General features: G+C 44.3%; 1 protein-coding gene across 1 annotated transcript in view; it reads right to left on the reverse strand.

Moving 5' to 3' along the window:
• The window catches only part of LOC144132843 (N-acetylated-alpha-linked acidic dipeptidase 2-like), a 40,941-nt gene that overhangs the window by 12,675 nt on the left and 14,181 nt on the right, over positions 1 to 14,085 (reverse strand). The window contains exons 3-11 of the mRNA XM_077665538.1: positions 12,826 to 12,982; positions 12,094 to 12,207; positions 10,937 to 11,059; positions 9,465 to 9,645; positions 7,690 to 7,780; positions 5,967 to 6,056; positions 3,114 to 3,199; positions 1,018 to 1,137; positions 251 to 333 (exon numbers count right to left, since the gene is read on the reverse strand). Coding sequence (XP_077521664.1) covers positions 251 to 333; positions 1,018 to 1,137; positions 3,114 to 3,199; positions 5,967 to 6,056; positions 7,690 to 7,780; positions 9,465 to 9,645; positions 10,937 to 11,059; positions 12,094 to 12,207; positions 12,826 to 12,982 — 1,045 coding nt within the window. The remainder of the gene's footprint in view (positions 1 to 250; positions 334 to 1,017; positions 1,138 to 3,113; positions 3,200 to 5,966; positions 6,057 to 7,689; positions 7,781 to 9,464; positions 9,646 to 10,936; positions 11,060 to 12,093; positions 12,208 to 12,825; positions 12,983 to 14,085) is intronic.

Raw genomic sequence — 14,085 nt, forward strand, 5'->3', positions numbered from 1 at the left:
GACCTTGTTAAGTGTTGCAGCAGTTTTACGGAGCGAAAACGCTATGCCTTACTAGTTGGTCAAACCTTGTGTGACAGTGAAAAAAAAAGGCAGACTTCACATCCTTCTGTACAGTTATTTGTGCTCCATGCGGTGCAGGCTCGGCAATTTTATTTCTTTCTTTTTTTCTGCCCACTCTAATTTATGCACAGCAGAGTGGAATTGCTGATCAGGAAAAACAATGTTACGAGGACGGAAAACGCACACTTACCTCGACCCACTCCTGCGAACCGATGAGACCAAACTCTTCAGATCCCCAGCTGCAGAACACCAGCGTGCGTCGGGGTCTCCAGCCTAGGCGGAGGGTAGAGTTTGCAGAATAATGCGCCCCCTCAGATATGAAAATTTGTGCAACCGCATCAAATAAACAATGATAAAGAAAGGAAGAAAACTAACATGTGGCCCTGTTTCTTCATGCCTGTGTACTCGTTTGTTTGCGCGGTTGCAAAGTTCATTCTACACCGAGCCACAAACTAGTCCACGTGCTTATAAAAATAACTGACATCGCTTTACTGGATAAAGTCATAAAAGGGTTTAAAAAATTTTGTCGGGATTGAGGAGAGAAAACTGAAGGCATCTTCGCCCACCTGAGCATTTCTTTACCACTCCGAACGATTTTAATGCTGATTGCTACTAAGTAACGCTTTTCCGCCATTTTATCTATCACACTGCGTCGCCCCTTAGGTCTTTCTGCTTACGCGACCGTGTACTGAGTTCCAGCATCGTCAAGCCAATGGCGATGTGGGTAAAAGGTACATAAATAGGTAAATAAATAAATAGAATGGGTGAAGGGGCTGAGCAGCTGCCTGGTCTAGGCCAGCCAGATTAGGAGAGAGGAAACACGCTCTTTAACAAACAAACAATTTTGGCCGACGTGTAAAACGACCGACATGATACCCTGTTTTGGGTAGATGTCATACAGAGAGAAATGCGGCAATAGAAGGGTGCAGAAAGAAGTGTACTCCAGCGATTACTTGCCTTGCTTCGCCAGCTTCCCGTAGGCTTCGGCCATAGCCATCAATGCCACTGTGCCACTGACAGGGTCGAACGCTCCCGGAGTCCACGCGTCGCGATGGTTTCCCACCAGAACCAGTTTCTCTAGAATAAAATAGTAATGAAATGAAGAAAAGAAGATCCTCGTGGCACGCTCGAGCATCAATGTAATCCCCTGCACGGCAGCTGACTTTGCCGCCGTTAAACTTGGGCTGCCAGTAAGTAAGGACCTGCTAAACTTCTGACTTCCGTAGCTGACCTCGTGTTGCAAAGTCTTTGGAGCGATGTACCGTCTAGCACGATTGGAAGATTATCGGGGCAATTTAAGGTAATTAATGTTTGTTCCGGCTTGCCGGCCGCTTAGCCTCCAATAAAAATGACAGTGTACGACAGCAGAATCCCTTCGGTTAGCTAAGCCGAAGTATTCCCAGGAATACGTAGGTTCGTACGTTAAGTATTCCCACGTAAGCGTAGTATTCCTACGCGAGCTGAAATGGAGTGATAATCTGAAGTGATCCCCTTCAAATCGCAACAGCATTATAGCAGACTTGTTCTTGGAAGAGGCATACAAAACCAATGTTTCTTTCTATTCTCTAGTGCGAAGAGATGGCAAAGAAGTGGCAAAGGCGGCGCTAGGCACTGTTCGGGTTTGAATCCTGTTCCATAATGGCTTTTTATTAGAAAAACAAAGTGCGAAGATAATGGCAGACATCAAATCGACAGTTTTGTGAGCTAATGTCTTTACATGTTGGTATGTCGTATGTTAGTTCGGGCATGCTGTACTGGTGCCATTGTCTTAGCGAACCGTCGATGTCTTTACAACTGCATAGCAACTATGGGGCTTGGTCTTAAAAAGAAAAGATAAATGTCCCAGTACAGTACGTTCCACGACGTATTCAACTGCCTCGAGCAACTGCACAGCAAAACCATACAAAGGCAAGCGCTTGGCTCCGTTGACAGCGAGGCAGAGGGCAGTTCGTGTATAATGGAAGACACATATATCGGCCTAGGCTATAATTCGCAGGCCTGCATCTGCTTCGGGAAGAGCAGCAACTCGCACATCTATGATGCGGTAAAGGACATTGTAATTATGTCGTCGATAACACCAGCAGTCATGTTGACAGTGGCAAAAGTCCGCCGATTTCTCGCGTTTCAGGCCGAAAATGTGCCCCTCAACCTGCATAAAAGCAGCACAGTCCGCAAGAGAGCGCTGGACGCCTGGTTCTGGAAGCAAACGAGCATTGTATGAAATTGTTTCTACTGATCTTTCAAGCCGGCTAGTACTTTGACGCAAAATTTGTTAAAATCATCTGTCGAGGGAAGTAAATATTGCATGTATTTGTGCACAAAACGCACTGTTTGAACCGCTGTACTCGGCACATATATTATTTACTTTGAAATATTATTTTATCAGCAACTTCTGTGAGCTACAGCACAGAAATTCCAGCACTGCATAGCTGTGTTGTGCATTCATTGGCACAGAGTCGCATTGTCATGCTCCATTGTGTGGGTTGTCGCCGAGTTAATGCTGTCCTTGTCAGTGCTGTCACTATGAGTGTTGATCATCAGTGCTACGTGCATTGTGACCCTGTATTGCCTTGCAGTGCAACACAGCACATACGCACTGGCCACAGCATTGGCGGTAACGACGGCGCCGCCAGAAGGCGTTGTAATCATGCTGACAATGCTGTCAATCAGCCGGACATGGCCGGGCAAGCACAGTCAATATGACTCATGAAATCTTCCAGCGCGCATGCGACGCTAAGCTACGAAGTGCCTCACGCGACTGCAAAACTGTAAGAGTGAGGTGCTGTGAAAAGCGAGGTCAGTGAAATATTTCAAATGCTTATCTGTACGAACACCTCGGCCGAAAACACCAGTTGGTTTGCCATGCGTCTCTGCCATTCTCTAAAAAGATGCGTGAAATAAAATTAGTGCCGATACAAACATGTTGCTGGGGATATTTCTTGCATATTAAAGGATGATAATGTTTTTATACTAAAAAAATCCTCAATGAAGTATGGGCACTATTTGTAAGCGGTAAAAACATTACCCGAGCCATAAACATGCATCGGGCTTACCAGGTTCTTCGGTTCCCGTAATTTTGCCGACAACGTTGTAAGTCATCGCCAGGCCGTTCTTGAGGTGGACCTCAAGCTTCATTTCCCTAAAGAGTGTAAAGAGGTAATGGTTACACAAGTCCATGCGATCGAGCTTTGATCGAGCTTCCCCTATTTAACTGAAGACTGTGAAAAAGGAAAGCTATAGTCATAACGTTACAGAAATGAATTCCCCCTGCCTGCTAGCCTAAATAGAAGTCACTGCACGACTTAAGAAAAACATAAAGCCTTGTCGTGTTTTTTTGTAACTAGTCCTTGTACCAATGTGAACCGCTCCAACATGAACATGACAAAGCAACTAGCCGCCATTACAGCATTGCTTATGTAAATAAAGTAGCGATTAGCAGAGCCGATGAACCAATAGAACGGGTTTTGCGCAGTACAGGGATGCGCTTATTTAATGAAACTTCTTCGCACAGGCAGGCTCCTTCACAGCGCTTAGAGTGGTTAACTATATAAAGACAGACACTCTGTCACTAATGGTGTTTCACCCGCTACAAAGTGTAAGTGGCTTTGACGTTTCGTTGCTGGTACCAAGGTCACGGGTTCGATTCCAGCCACGGTGGCTGTTTTTAATTGGAGGTGAAATAAAAAAATACCATGTGATGTGCGCTTTCAGCGCCAGTTAAAGAACATGCTCTGAATTAATTCGCAACCGTCCACTACGGTGCTCCTCACAACCCATGTTACGTTTCGGACGTTAGAATCCTCAGCTTAAAATTTAAAATAAAGTGCGTCTCAGAACGTGGTCGTAATAAAATACCTCGCTGTTTTGCCCATGAAAGGTAGCTCGATGTGAATTATTAGTGCCGCGCTTCAATGAAGGCCAAACGCTAAAGACGCCCGTGTGCTGTGCGATGTCAGTGCACGGTAAAGATCCCCAGGTGGTCGAAATTATTCCGGAGCCCTCCACTACGGCACCTCTCTCTTCCTTTCTGCTTTCAGTCCTTCCTTTATCTCTTCTGCCAAAGCACAGTTCAGGTGTCCGCCGAGATGCGAGCCAGATACTGCGCCATTTCCTTTCCCCAAAAACCAATTTTCAGAAGAAATAATAATTGGTTTTTGGTGGAATGGAAATGGCGCAGTATCTGTCTCATATATCGTTGGACACCTGAACCGCGCCGTAAGAGAAGGGATAAAGGAGGGAGTGAAAGAAGATAGGAACGAATAGGTCCGTAGTGGAGGGCTCCGGAATAATTTCGACCACCTGGGGATCTTTAACGTGCACTGACATCGCACAGCACACGGGATTGAAAAATTGGTTTTTGGGCAAAGGAAATGGCGCAGTATCTGCCTCACATATCGCAGCCTGAACCGCTCGTATGGGAAGGGATAAAGGACGGCGATAACGAGGTGTCGTAGTGGAGGGCTCCGGAATAATTCGACCACATGGGGATCTAGGGCCCCGCCGCGGTGGCTGAGTGGTTAGGGCGCTCGACTACAGATCCGGAGTTCCCGGGTTCGATCCCGACCGCGGCGGCTGCGTTTTTATAGAGGAAAAACGCTAAGGCGCCCGTGTGCTGTGCGATGTCAGTGCACGTTAAAGATCCCCAGGTGGTCGAAGTTATTCCGGAGCCCTCCACTACGGCACCTATTCTTCCTTTCTTCTTTCACTCCCTCCTTTATCCCTTCCCTTACGGCGCGGTTCAGGTGTCCAACGATATATGAGACAGATACTGCGCCATTTCCTTTCCCGAAAAACGAAGTATTATTCATGGGGATCTAGGGCGCTCGGCTACTGATCCGGAGTACCCGGGTTCGAACCCGACTGCGGCGGCCGCGTTTCATTGGAGGCGAAACGTAAAGACGCCCGTGTGCTGTGCGATGTCAGTGTACGTAAAGACTCTCAGGTGGTCGAATTATTCCGGATCCCTTCACTACGTCACCTCTGTCTGCTTTCTCTACCTCCTTTATTCCTTCCTTTACGGCGCGGTTCATCTGTCCGCCGAAATGTGAGAGAAATACTGCGCCATTTCCTTTCCCGAACAACCAATTTTCCAATTTACAGTGCCTTCGTGCAGTGAAAATGTTTGCGGCATGTTCCAGAAACAGGCTTTTATTTATACTAAGCTCACCTAAATGATGTAGAAGACACACTGCTTTAAGGAAAGCTTTAGGGGTGATTCGTTTCCATCGGTCGCCAGTGGAGGACGGAACGAGGGTTGTGTTTATTTTATATGAAGAACAAAGATTCTAGGAAGCAATGTTCTCCCATGCAGATTATCATTTCCGTGAGAAAACATGGTCACAGACGTTAGAACAAATCAAAACATAAGCCGTGCATGTTGGAAGCATTCCTTCTTGAAGTCGTGTGTGGTGCAAAATGAAAGAAGAAAGTCGGTTGCACAAAAAAGGTTTCTTCGCCGTTTGAATGCCTGTTGGCGCATGTGCCTCCAATGTATGAAAATGCACCCTAGAAGGTAAATGCATGAAAGGAATGCTCTGGAATGCGAGCAGTTTATGCGCACGGATCTGAACTCGCACTGCTTTCATCTGTGTAGACTTAAATAAGCGAGAAACTGGCATAATTCACGTTACGGCGCAATACAAAAGAGATATATTGGTCATCACTCTTAAAAGACACGAGTTTCAGCGCATGACAATGGTACTGACAGCTGTCGTTTCTGCTTGAATATGCCGTTCGTCCCTTCGCATTTAAAACTCGGCTTTCAGCGAGAATGTTGGCGCGATGCAGATGCTGGAGCAGAAAACTTATAAGCACGGAAAATTGCGCGTAATTTGTGGCCTTCTTTGATTTAAGCGAAATGCACATATAAGAGGATTTTATTTTTCGGACAGAAGTCATTAACGTACTTGGCATCAGTAAAACCAGGCCCGAGGTGATAGGCTGCGATATCCAAATCTCCAGTCCATTCCTCTGGCGCCACCGGTCCTGTAAGACGTCTGGAAAGGAGGACGGCACGGTAAAGTTTGCAGAAACGTTAACCGCTGGGAAAACTCTTTCCTTGCACCACTTTCACAGTGCCCTATAGCTCGACTGCGTTTCAATGGGAGCATGAATTTAACGTCTCCCTTCTGCTGAGGGACATTCGAAAGTCATTTGCGATGCCTCGCCACACTAAAATGAACGTCAACTATAAATATCATTGAAAATAGGCGTGTATTGCTCGAAAGGTTTTATCTGACACTTCCTAATCGCTGAAGTTTCGCGGGTATACAGTTTCATGGGTCTACAGCACTGGAGTGCGGTGTCCTCCTTTTTCAGAGCTCCACACCACAAAAACAAATGGTAGATCTCTATGCACAACGCAAATGACGTCATCAGCGCGGTTTGACTCAGTTGCTCGGCGCCGGAAGATGGCGCACCCCCGAGACAGCACAAGAGGCTGGAGCAAAGGCAGCCAATCACGGACCGAAGAGCCGACTCGGACCAGAGACGACAATAACTGGCACCACAGCCAACAACCATTGAATGCAAGCCTACCTTGTCCTTGGTCACTAATAGGTTGCCAACTCTTCATATCTGTAAGTTCTGTGCCCTATGCTGAAGAAGGCCTTTGTCTGCCATGACGATACGAATGCAGTCAACTATGAGCTGAGTGATACACATTCTCGTTCCATGCCAATTGATACAAACCACAAGCCATATGCGGCCACATTAAGATAGTTTTAAACCATAGTTATCAGTCATTTTTCAGCATTGTTTTGCAGATGACTGCTTATGTTAAGAATCTTAGGTTTACTATGATGCAACAGTGATCGTAAAATAATTTAATACGTAAGAATATTGCAATCGGAGTTAAACGCTAGCTTTTAAATTTAAACCGCCTAAGTGAATAAGAGATACCGCGGCGAGGAAGTTCTTTCCCAAATTTTTACTGTCGAAATTCCAGAGCTTTCACTTACAGAATGATTACTTTTTATGAGAATCCTCAGCGTACAAACAAATTAGAGAATAGCGCATGGATCTGCTAGCTATTGGAAACTCTAATGTTCTTGAGATGCGTGTGCTGAGGAAGAAATTGATTGCAGGGCTTGGTGGCGGCCTAGTCACCTAACATTGGTACCAGCGGATGGAGGAGACGTATCCCCGATACTTGCAGGAATTTCAGGAGATAACTGCCTTGTGACTGCGGAGATATCACTTCTTTTTTCGCAAGGCAGCACTCTGTAATCCGGTTCAGCCGACTATACTTGGAACGCAGTAATACTCAATGTTGGACTAAGCAGGTAGAAGCGGTACTGAAACACATAATGAAGCATGGCTTCCAGTATCAACCTAAAACAGCGCAAAGACAGCACAAAAAGAGAGAGACAGACGGCAGCGCTGTCACAGCTGTGTTCTGAGGGAAAAAGGATTGTTTCACATAGGATACTTTCTGTCCTTTCAGAACACAGCTATGACCGCGTTTCGGGCAGTCTCATCCTTGTTGTCCCGTCGAAGCGCCGTTTTCAACGCTGTTTTTCATTGACGGGTTCAAGCACTTGTATTGCGTTGCAGTGCCAACATGCGTGGCTTTTTACCAAGGCCTAAGAGCACATTTTAGCACTAAACGAAATGCAATGGGCGCCTTACCTTAGTATCTGGGCTGCCTCTTCGAAGGACGCCGTGAAGGCCGGTATGCCGGGGAGTCGGGACTCCCGGAGGGGTATCCTGAAAGCGTCCTCTTGACAGATTGCACAAGGTACAGGTCGGCTGATGCAGAAGTGAATGTTACAGTACACTTTTGAAGCGCGCAACGTTCTCTGAGACCTGTTACTGAGGAGCAATGGAGCCGGGATAAGTCTTCACTCAGAGTGCCGACGTAGATATTTTGGCTCTAGTTATGTCTTTCAATTGGTACATGCCCACATCCGAACTCACCATGTCAGACATGCAGTTTCAGTGATCACTACATCAAGCGATATAAGCTAATGTTTGAGAGGACTAAAGAGACTTTCTTAAGATTACAGGATTAGACTGAATGGCATCCCGGTAGTCCGACTTTTCCTCTTTTCTCGGCATTTTTTTGCATGCGTAACCGAAATAAGTACCCCTGCCGCGAAAAACAGGTAATCACAAGCCGTCATGATATCCCTGTCGCTGCGATTTTATGTCCGGTGAAGATCGAATAGGTTGTCGCTAAGGGTACTCTTGCTGGGTAATCAACTGCCACTTGGTTCAAAGACCATTGGTAATAGTGATCACACGAGGTACAAATGAGACACTGGTATCATTGCGACCATATCTTAAGTATATCTGCACACCCGGATAATGTGGCTCATACAGCGGGATAAAACACAGCACTGGAAGTCATGACTTCGGTAAGGCCATGGTCGTGCTACCCTGCAGATACGTAGTTTGAACGATCAGAGCAGATTTGAGAAATCAGAACTTTGAAATGACTTTTGAAACACCCTTACCCGAAACCATCTCTTGTTTGTCACTGAACGTTTCCTTCTCGTTAGATAATCAATTAATAAATAAATAAAAGGAAATTACCAGTGTGCCAAAAGGTGCAGGCATGAAAGTGATCGGGCGATGCCCACGCCGCAAATCCTTTCGTTAGTCTAAAAACCTCAGTTTATAATTAAAGGAAATCGCAGCGATGCTCTATTAATTACTAAATGTTTTGAAGTGCGGTTTGGCTCGTAAATTCAGTTCTTAAATCGGCCGCTGCCGCAAGGTGTTCAAATAAACTTCCATATTAAAACCCTCCGGCAAATCGTAATCGGTTCTGTTAAATAGTTGCAAAACATGTTTCTCGGAGTATTCAGTTTCTATGAATTTGCGTCATGCACTTTTCAGGCATGTCATTAACGTAGTCTCAAAACTAAAAAGCGAATGCGCGTCTTTACACCTCAGCCCCGACAAACCGAAGAATCAAAATCGTCCTGGGAGCTAGTTAGGCCTCAGACTCACGTGTATAAGATAACAATTTTGCGCGATGTTGTTAAACAATTAACCTTGCTGCCGTTCCCTACAGTTTCCGAAATAAACTGAAGCGTTATAATCTCATGGCTTACGATGCTCCAGATGTCTTAACAAAGGGGCGAAGGAAAGGCAAAGACAATAAGCTATATGTACAGCTTTAACCAGATGTTGTCGAGCCACTGAATTTGCTTTTAGGGCCAGTAGAGGGTCATCATTTAACGCCATAGCGAAAATTATATAGCTGAGAAGGGGAAAGCTGGCCCTTGTTCTTCTTCGTCTCCACTTTTGGGTGCTTAAGCGCTGAACTACAACGATCAAACGGACACTTCATGGCCTGAATGTTTTCAGCGAAGGATGTACTTCGAACCCACTAACGTAAACAGAGAATTTCTATTCACTTGCGGAGTAATTTCAGCGGCTTAGCAAAGCGCGCTAACCTGTGGATGGGTAGACAGGTGTAAGTGGGTCTCCATTGATGAGGGAAAGAGTCCCGGAGCTGACAGCCGACGCAGGCAGCGACATCGACTCGGGAAACGGCCGCTGAGGCTGAAGTGCGTAGTCGGCCGGGTCAGGGTAGAGGATCACTGCTGAGGCACCCCGTGATTCCGCTTCCCTTACCTGAGTAAAATAGTTTAATCAATAAGCGAATAAATTAAAAAAGTAACAAAAATAAGCAGCTGAAAAATAAAACTAATCTAATGCATTTAACACATAAAACACATCACACACAAAAAAAGATGAAAGCGGAAAGCTTTGAATAACTTATCTGTCTTCACAAATCCAGCTGTCATTTCGTCTCAAGTATAGGTTGTCTATTCAGCGTTTTCGCTCAGTAGCAATTGATTGAAATTACTGTCTTTCATATGTTCGTTTAAATGGTGATAATTAGTAGAATGCAAGTATGGAGAATCCACATTTATGCTTGCTACACACGACTGCAAAACTGCACGGTGTATGTGTCACTACGGAAACAGGAACTGGCGTTATTTTTTAACCACCAAGATGACGTCACGTATAGGGCATGGTACATGTTGTTGTGATTCAACGAAAACAGCAGGAGTATACCTGCTCTGCCGCAGGAGGCCAACATCTCCGGCGCATGCATTTGATTAAAAAGGAATACGCCGCAAGGTACGCAAGTGTGTGGGCATCCCTGAAGGCTTGCCAGGCACTTCACCACTTTCTGAAGGCGTCATTCTGGTGCGGGGAGTTGCGACTTTGCCCCACGAATGTCGTTAACTTGAGTCCTCGATTAAGTGTTCATCTATCTTTTTCTCCTTAACATATATCCGTTTCCCAGAGCGGGATAGCGAACGAACTATTTTTTTTGCTTAAAGATCACTCAGGAGACCACTTATAAATTTTTATTGTCAGTAAAAGCATTTTTGTTTTGCTTTCCGTCTCTGCTAACGTTTACTCGGCATCAAAATACGTTTTTATTGCTGAGAAAATCAGTATTAAATATCATGTGTTTTTTGCCTCTCGATTAAAAACCGTTATCCATGGTGTAAAAAACTACTTTACCACCGACAGGCGGAGGATGCTGGTGTAATGTAGCTTTGAAGACCAATTAAAAAACAAACAAATATTATTGACGTCGCCACAGTTGGTTAGCGAGGAGGGCGTGTAACGGAAACATTGGCATCTTAATTTTTATCGTTTTAGCGTATATGAAACGTCTGATTCCCGTAAAAGTGGTCTTTTCTTCAGAAGGACGCGGTAATGTACTGATAAAAACCAGGTTCAGTTTCTACTAAGAGTCCCATTAGCCCCTTCGCTTTGCCACTTTCCCTGCCTCCCTTCTGCATAAGTAAAAACAGCATGGCTCCGCTCGATGGATTCGTTCATTACGATGGTTTTGCCTGTCCGCCGTTGCGTTCACAGAAGCAGCTGCCGCTGTAACCATCACCTTATTTCCTCGAAATACGCGGCCGAAGCGTATGACGGCGATCTTTCCCGTAACATTGATGCCAGAGTCGCGCAGATAATTGAAGTCCTCGGGACGACCGTAGTTGGCGTAGACCACCTCGGCCTGCAGAAAGAAAATGAGAAAAAAAGAATTCAGGAAAATTTTCAAAATGAGGACCATGAGAATGGTTTTCACTCGCTAATTGTGTCGAAAAGCAATGACTAAACAATTTTAGTTGTCATTTACAGCGGCACCAACAAAGTCCAATTCAGGTTTAAGGAGAAAGTGGATGAGGAGAAACCGTTTGCTCCTTTATCATGAAGTGTCATGTTCTGCTTCAGACTGCAATAAATTAGCTATCCTGACACCATTAAACGGGAAAAGAACAATTCAAGTGGTAAGAGAAGAATTTGTCCAAAGTAGGCTAAATGACCGCAGGCTGTGTTCCAAACTTGAGATGCGCCGTGAGTTGCGAATTCAGCCACGGTATTACTTTGCACGTCTATGAGCCAAATACACGAAATTTCAACTTTGCCACCATGTCTGATGGTGACTATATGTCATGATAACGAGAGCGGGAACTCATTGCGTTGCAGACACAATGACAGTAACGTGCAATATGCCTTCCAGTGTAGCATTTGTCTTAATACTAAGAAGTACTCATTTGTACTTTGAAGTGCAATAATAACTCTCAAATAATGAATAGCCAAGAATCTGCGAGAATAATTTGCAAAAAAAATGTCGCGGTTAAGAGTAAGCTGTGCTATATAACACAAGTTTTTCGACACCCAAACGTACTTAGTTTTCCTGTTAAAATTAACCCTCGTATCACCATCAGACTTGCACCATAGTCCTTTCTCAACAGACTAGTAAAAAATGATACTTTCGAATGTTAGATGAAGCGTACATGTGCTTTGTGAACAATACTTGTACAGAAATTCCATTTGCGCCAATGACTGCAGAAAACGTTATGACTAGGAGCTCGAGCTTTATGTGTTCACCAGATAAAGGTCAACTGAGTTTTCACCAAAAGATCGAATTGGCTCTCGCACAATGTTCTCGTACCGCCAAATTTCCGCCATTTTACAACTCGCTGCGAGCCTAGCAGACAAAACTAAATCAAATGACTTGTAGTTCTGAAAATCGCTCATGCTCACCACGACTGGAGTGCTTCCAGTGCCTGCCGAGTAGGCCAAGTATGGTTCGACAGAGCCGCTCTTCTGCCTTGTGACTGAATACACCACTTTTCCTTGCCCATCAATGATGGATATCTGCAATGAAGCAAATACATTAATTTCGCTCATTAAAAAATAATACACGTGTGAGGCAGTTTTCAAACATCTCCATGGCAGAATGTGACTGAAAACGCCTAGAGATATGACGGTCAAAAAAAAAAATAGAGCATTTATAGGATAACTAGGCAATTTAGTACAATTCTAAGGGAAAAAAAGGGCAATTTGGAAAGCAGCGTGCAAGAATAAAGCTTAAGGTGAAAACCACTACATCTCTGTGTTTTATTGTAATGTACAAATGTTTCATAAAAAAGCAGAAGATTTCTTAGGACTTACGTTGGAGATTCTTTCAATAAGCACGGTTTAAGACCAGATCAGACTCGATGACCACGTCAGAGATATTTTGCATTATGAACAAATTAATTGCAGAAAAGGAAACCCTGAAATCATTGCCAGGGGAAAGTGGATAACGGTACTGATATTACTAATAATTAATTGGAATAAATAAATGACTGAATATAGCCATTACTAAATGATATGCATTGAACTCAAGAAAAAGCTAGGCGAAAAAAGAAGAGCGTTTCTAGAAAGAGAACAAATAAATTGCATTTCCTTTTGAGAAACGCGTGTGGTCCTTGTACTACATGCAAAGGGTACCTGGCTGTGTCGGTCCGGATCCGGGTGTGAAAAGTAAGATTTGTAAGGAGTCAGGTGAACGTCTTCGAGGCCCTGGCTTCTCCACAGTTTGGCCACGTACTCGGCCGACGTCTTGTCGCCTTCGGTGCCGCCCAATTTAGGCATTTCGACGAACGTCCTGCGCATGAAGTAGGCCACAATAAGTGCCTTCAGAGCTGCTGGCGGTAGGCCCCTCAGGGCCAACATTATACACGGAAAAAACGCGAACAGTTTCGAATAAAAATGATCCATATTAAATCATTGGCCATCACTGCAAGTTAAAGTGACGGCAACAAGGACGCTATGAAAGAGCATTACAGCACTTTTGCCTGGACTAAATAATTCATCACTATACAAAATCTGCTGTGAATATATCTATACGTTGTGTGTAGTACTCCTGAGCAAAAAGTGACGTACTAAAAAAAATTCTTAGCTAATTAACTAATATCTGTCATTTTCCTTTTGCTATGGTATTCAGCGAGATTTAACAGTTGTAAGAAACTGTCAGCTGATGTTACATACAGCCGCACCCAGTAGAAAAAAAACGACAGGAATCACACCCAAAAGACGACAGAATGTTATTTGTTTTGTCGCAACGACAGACTTTTCCGCAGTATTGTAGTTTCTTCTGTGGTAATGTGGTATTTATCTCTAGTATTTTATGTACGTTTGTCACTGCGACAAAGGACAACAAAACACTACAGAAAATTCTATTGTTACTTCAAAAATTTCCATTGTTACAAGTTCATGGCCAAAAATACTACAAAAGACGTTGAGACGGCAGAAAATTTTTCGTTGTGTTTGATAGGACGGAGCCTGATTCTGATCCTTACAAGGAGAACTTACGATACCCTGGAGGTTAAAACCTTCTGACGCTGAGAAATATTCTCATTCTCTCCTCTCAGGTCCTTCTAAGTACACAGGGGCCTCTAGTGCTGCACTAGAAGGATGAAAAGCAGACTCTGTGGCCTGATGATTTTTGACCAATAGCGCACTGCTAAATGCAGCTTTCTAAAATCGAGACTCAACAGCAGCAGTGCACAATACCACCCGACACAGAGGATGCACAGCAATAGCATTGATTTCTTATGGAAACATGAGGTAAAATACGAAAGGGAAAACATTCTACAGGACGTCGAAGAACGCAAAGTACGCATGCGTGAGCACGCTGTATTAGCAATTCATTGCAAGCCAAGGTAAGAACTAAAGATAGCCTTCATATCCAGTTTACTTGATGATGTG

This window comes from Amblyomma americanum, chromosome 5, assembly GCF_052857255.1.
Source record: "Amblyomma americanum isolate KBUSLIRL-KWMA chromosome 5, ASM5285725v1, whole genome shotgun sequence".
In the NCBI taxonomy this organism is placed as follows: Eukaryota; Metazoa; Arthropoda; class Arachnida; order Ixodida; family Ixodidae; genus Amblyomma; species Amblyomma americanum.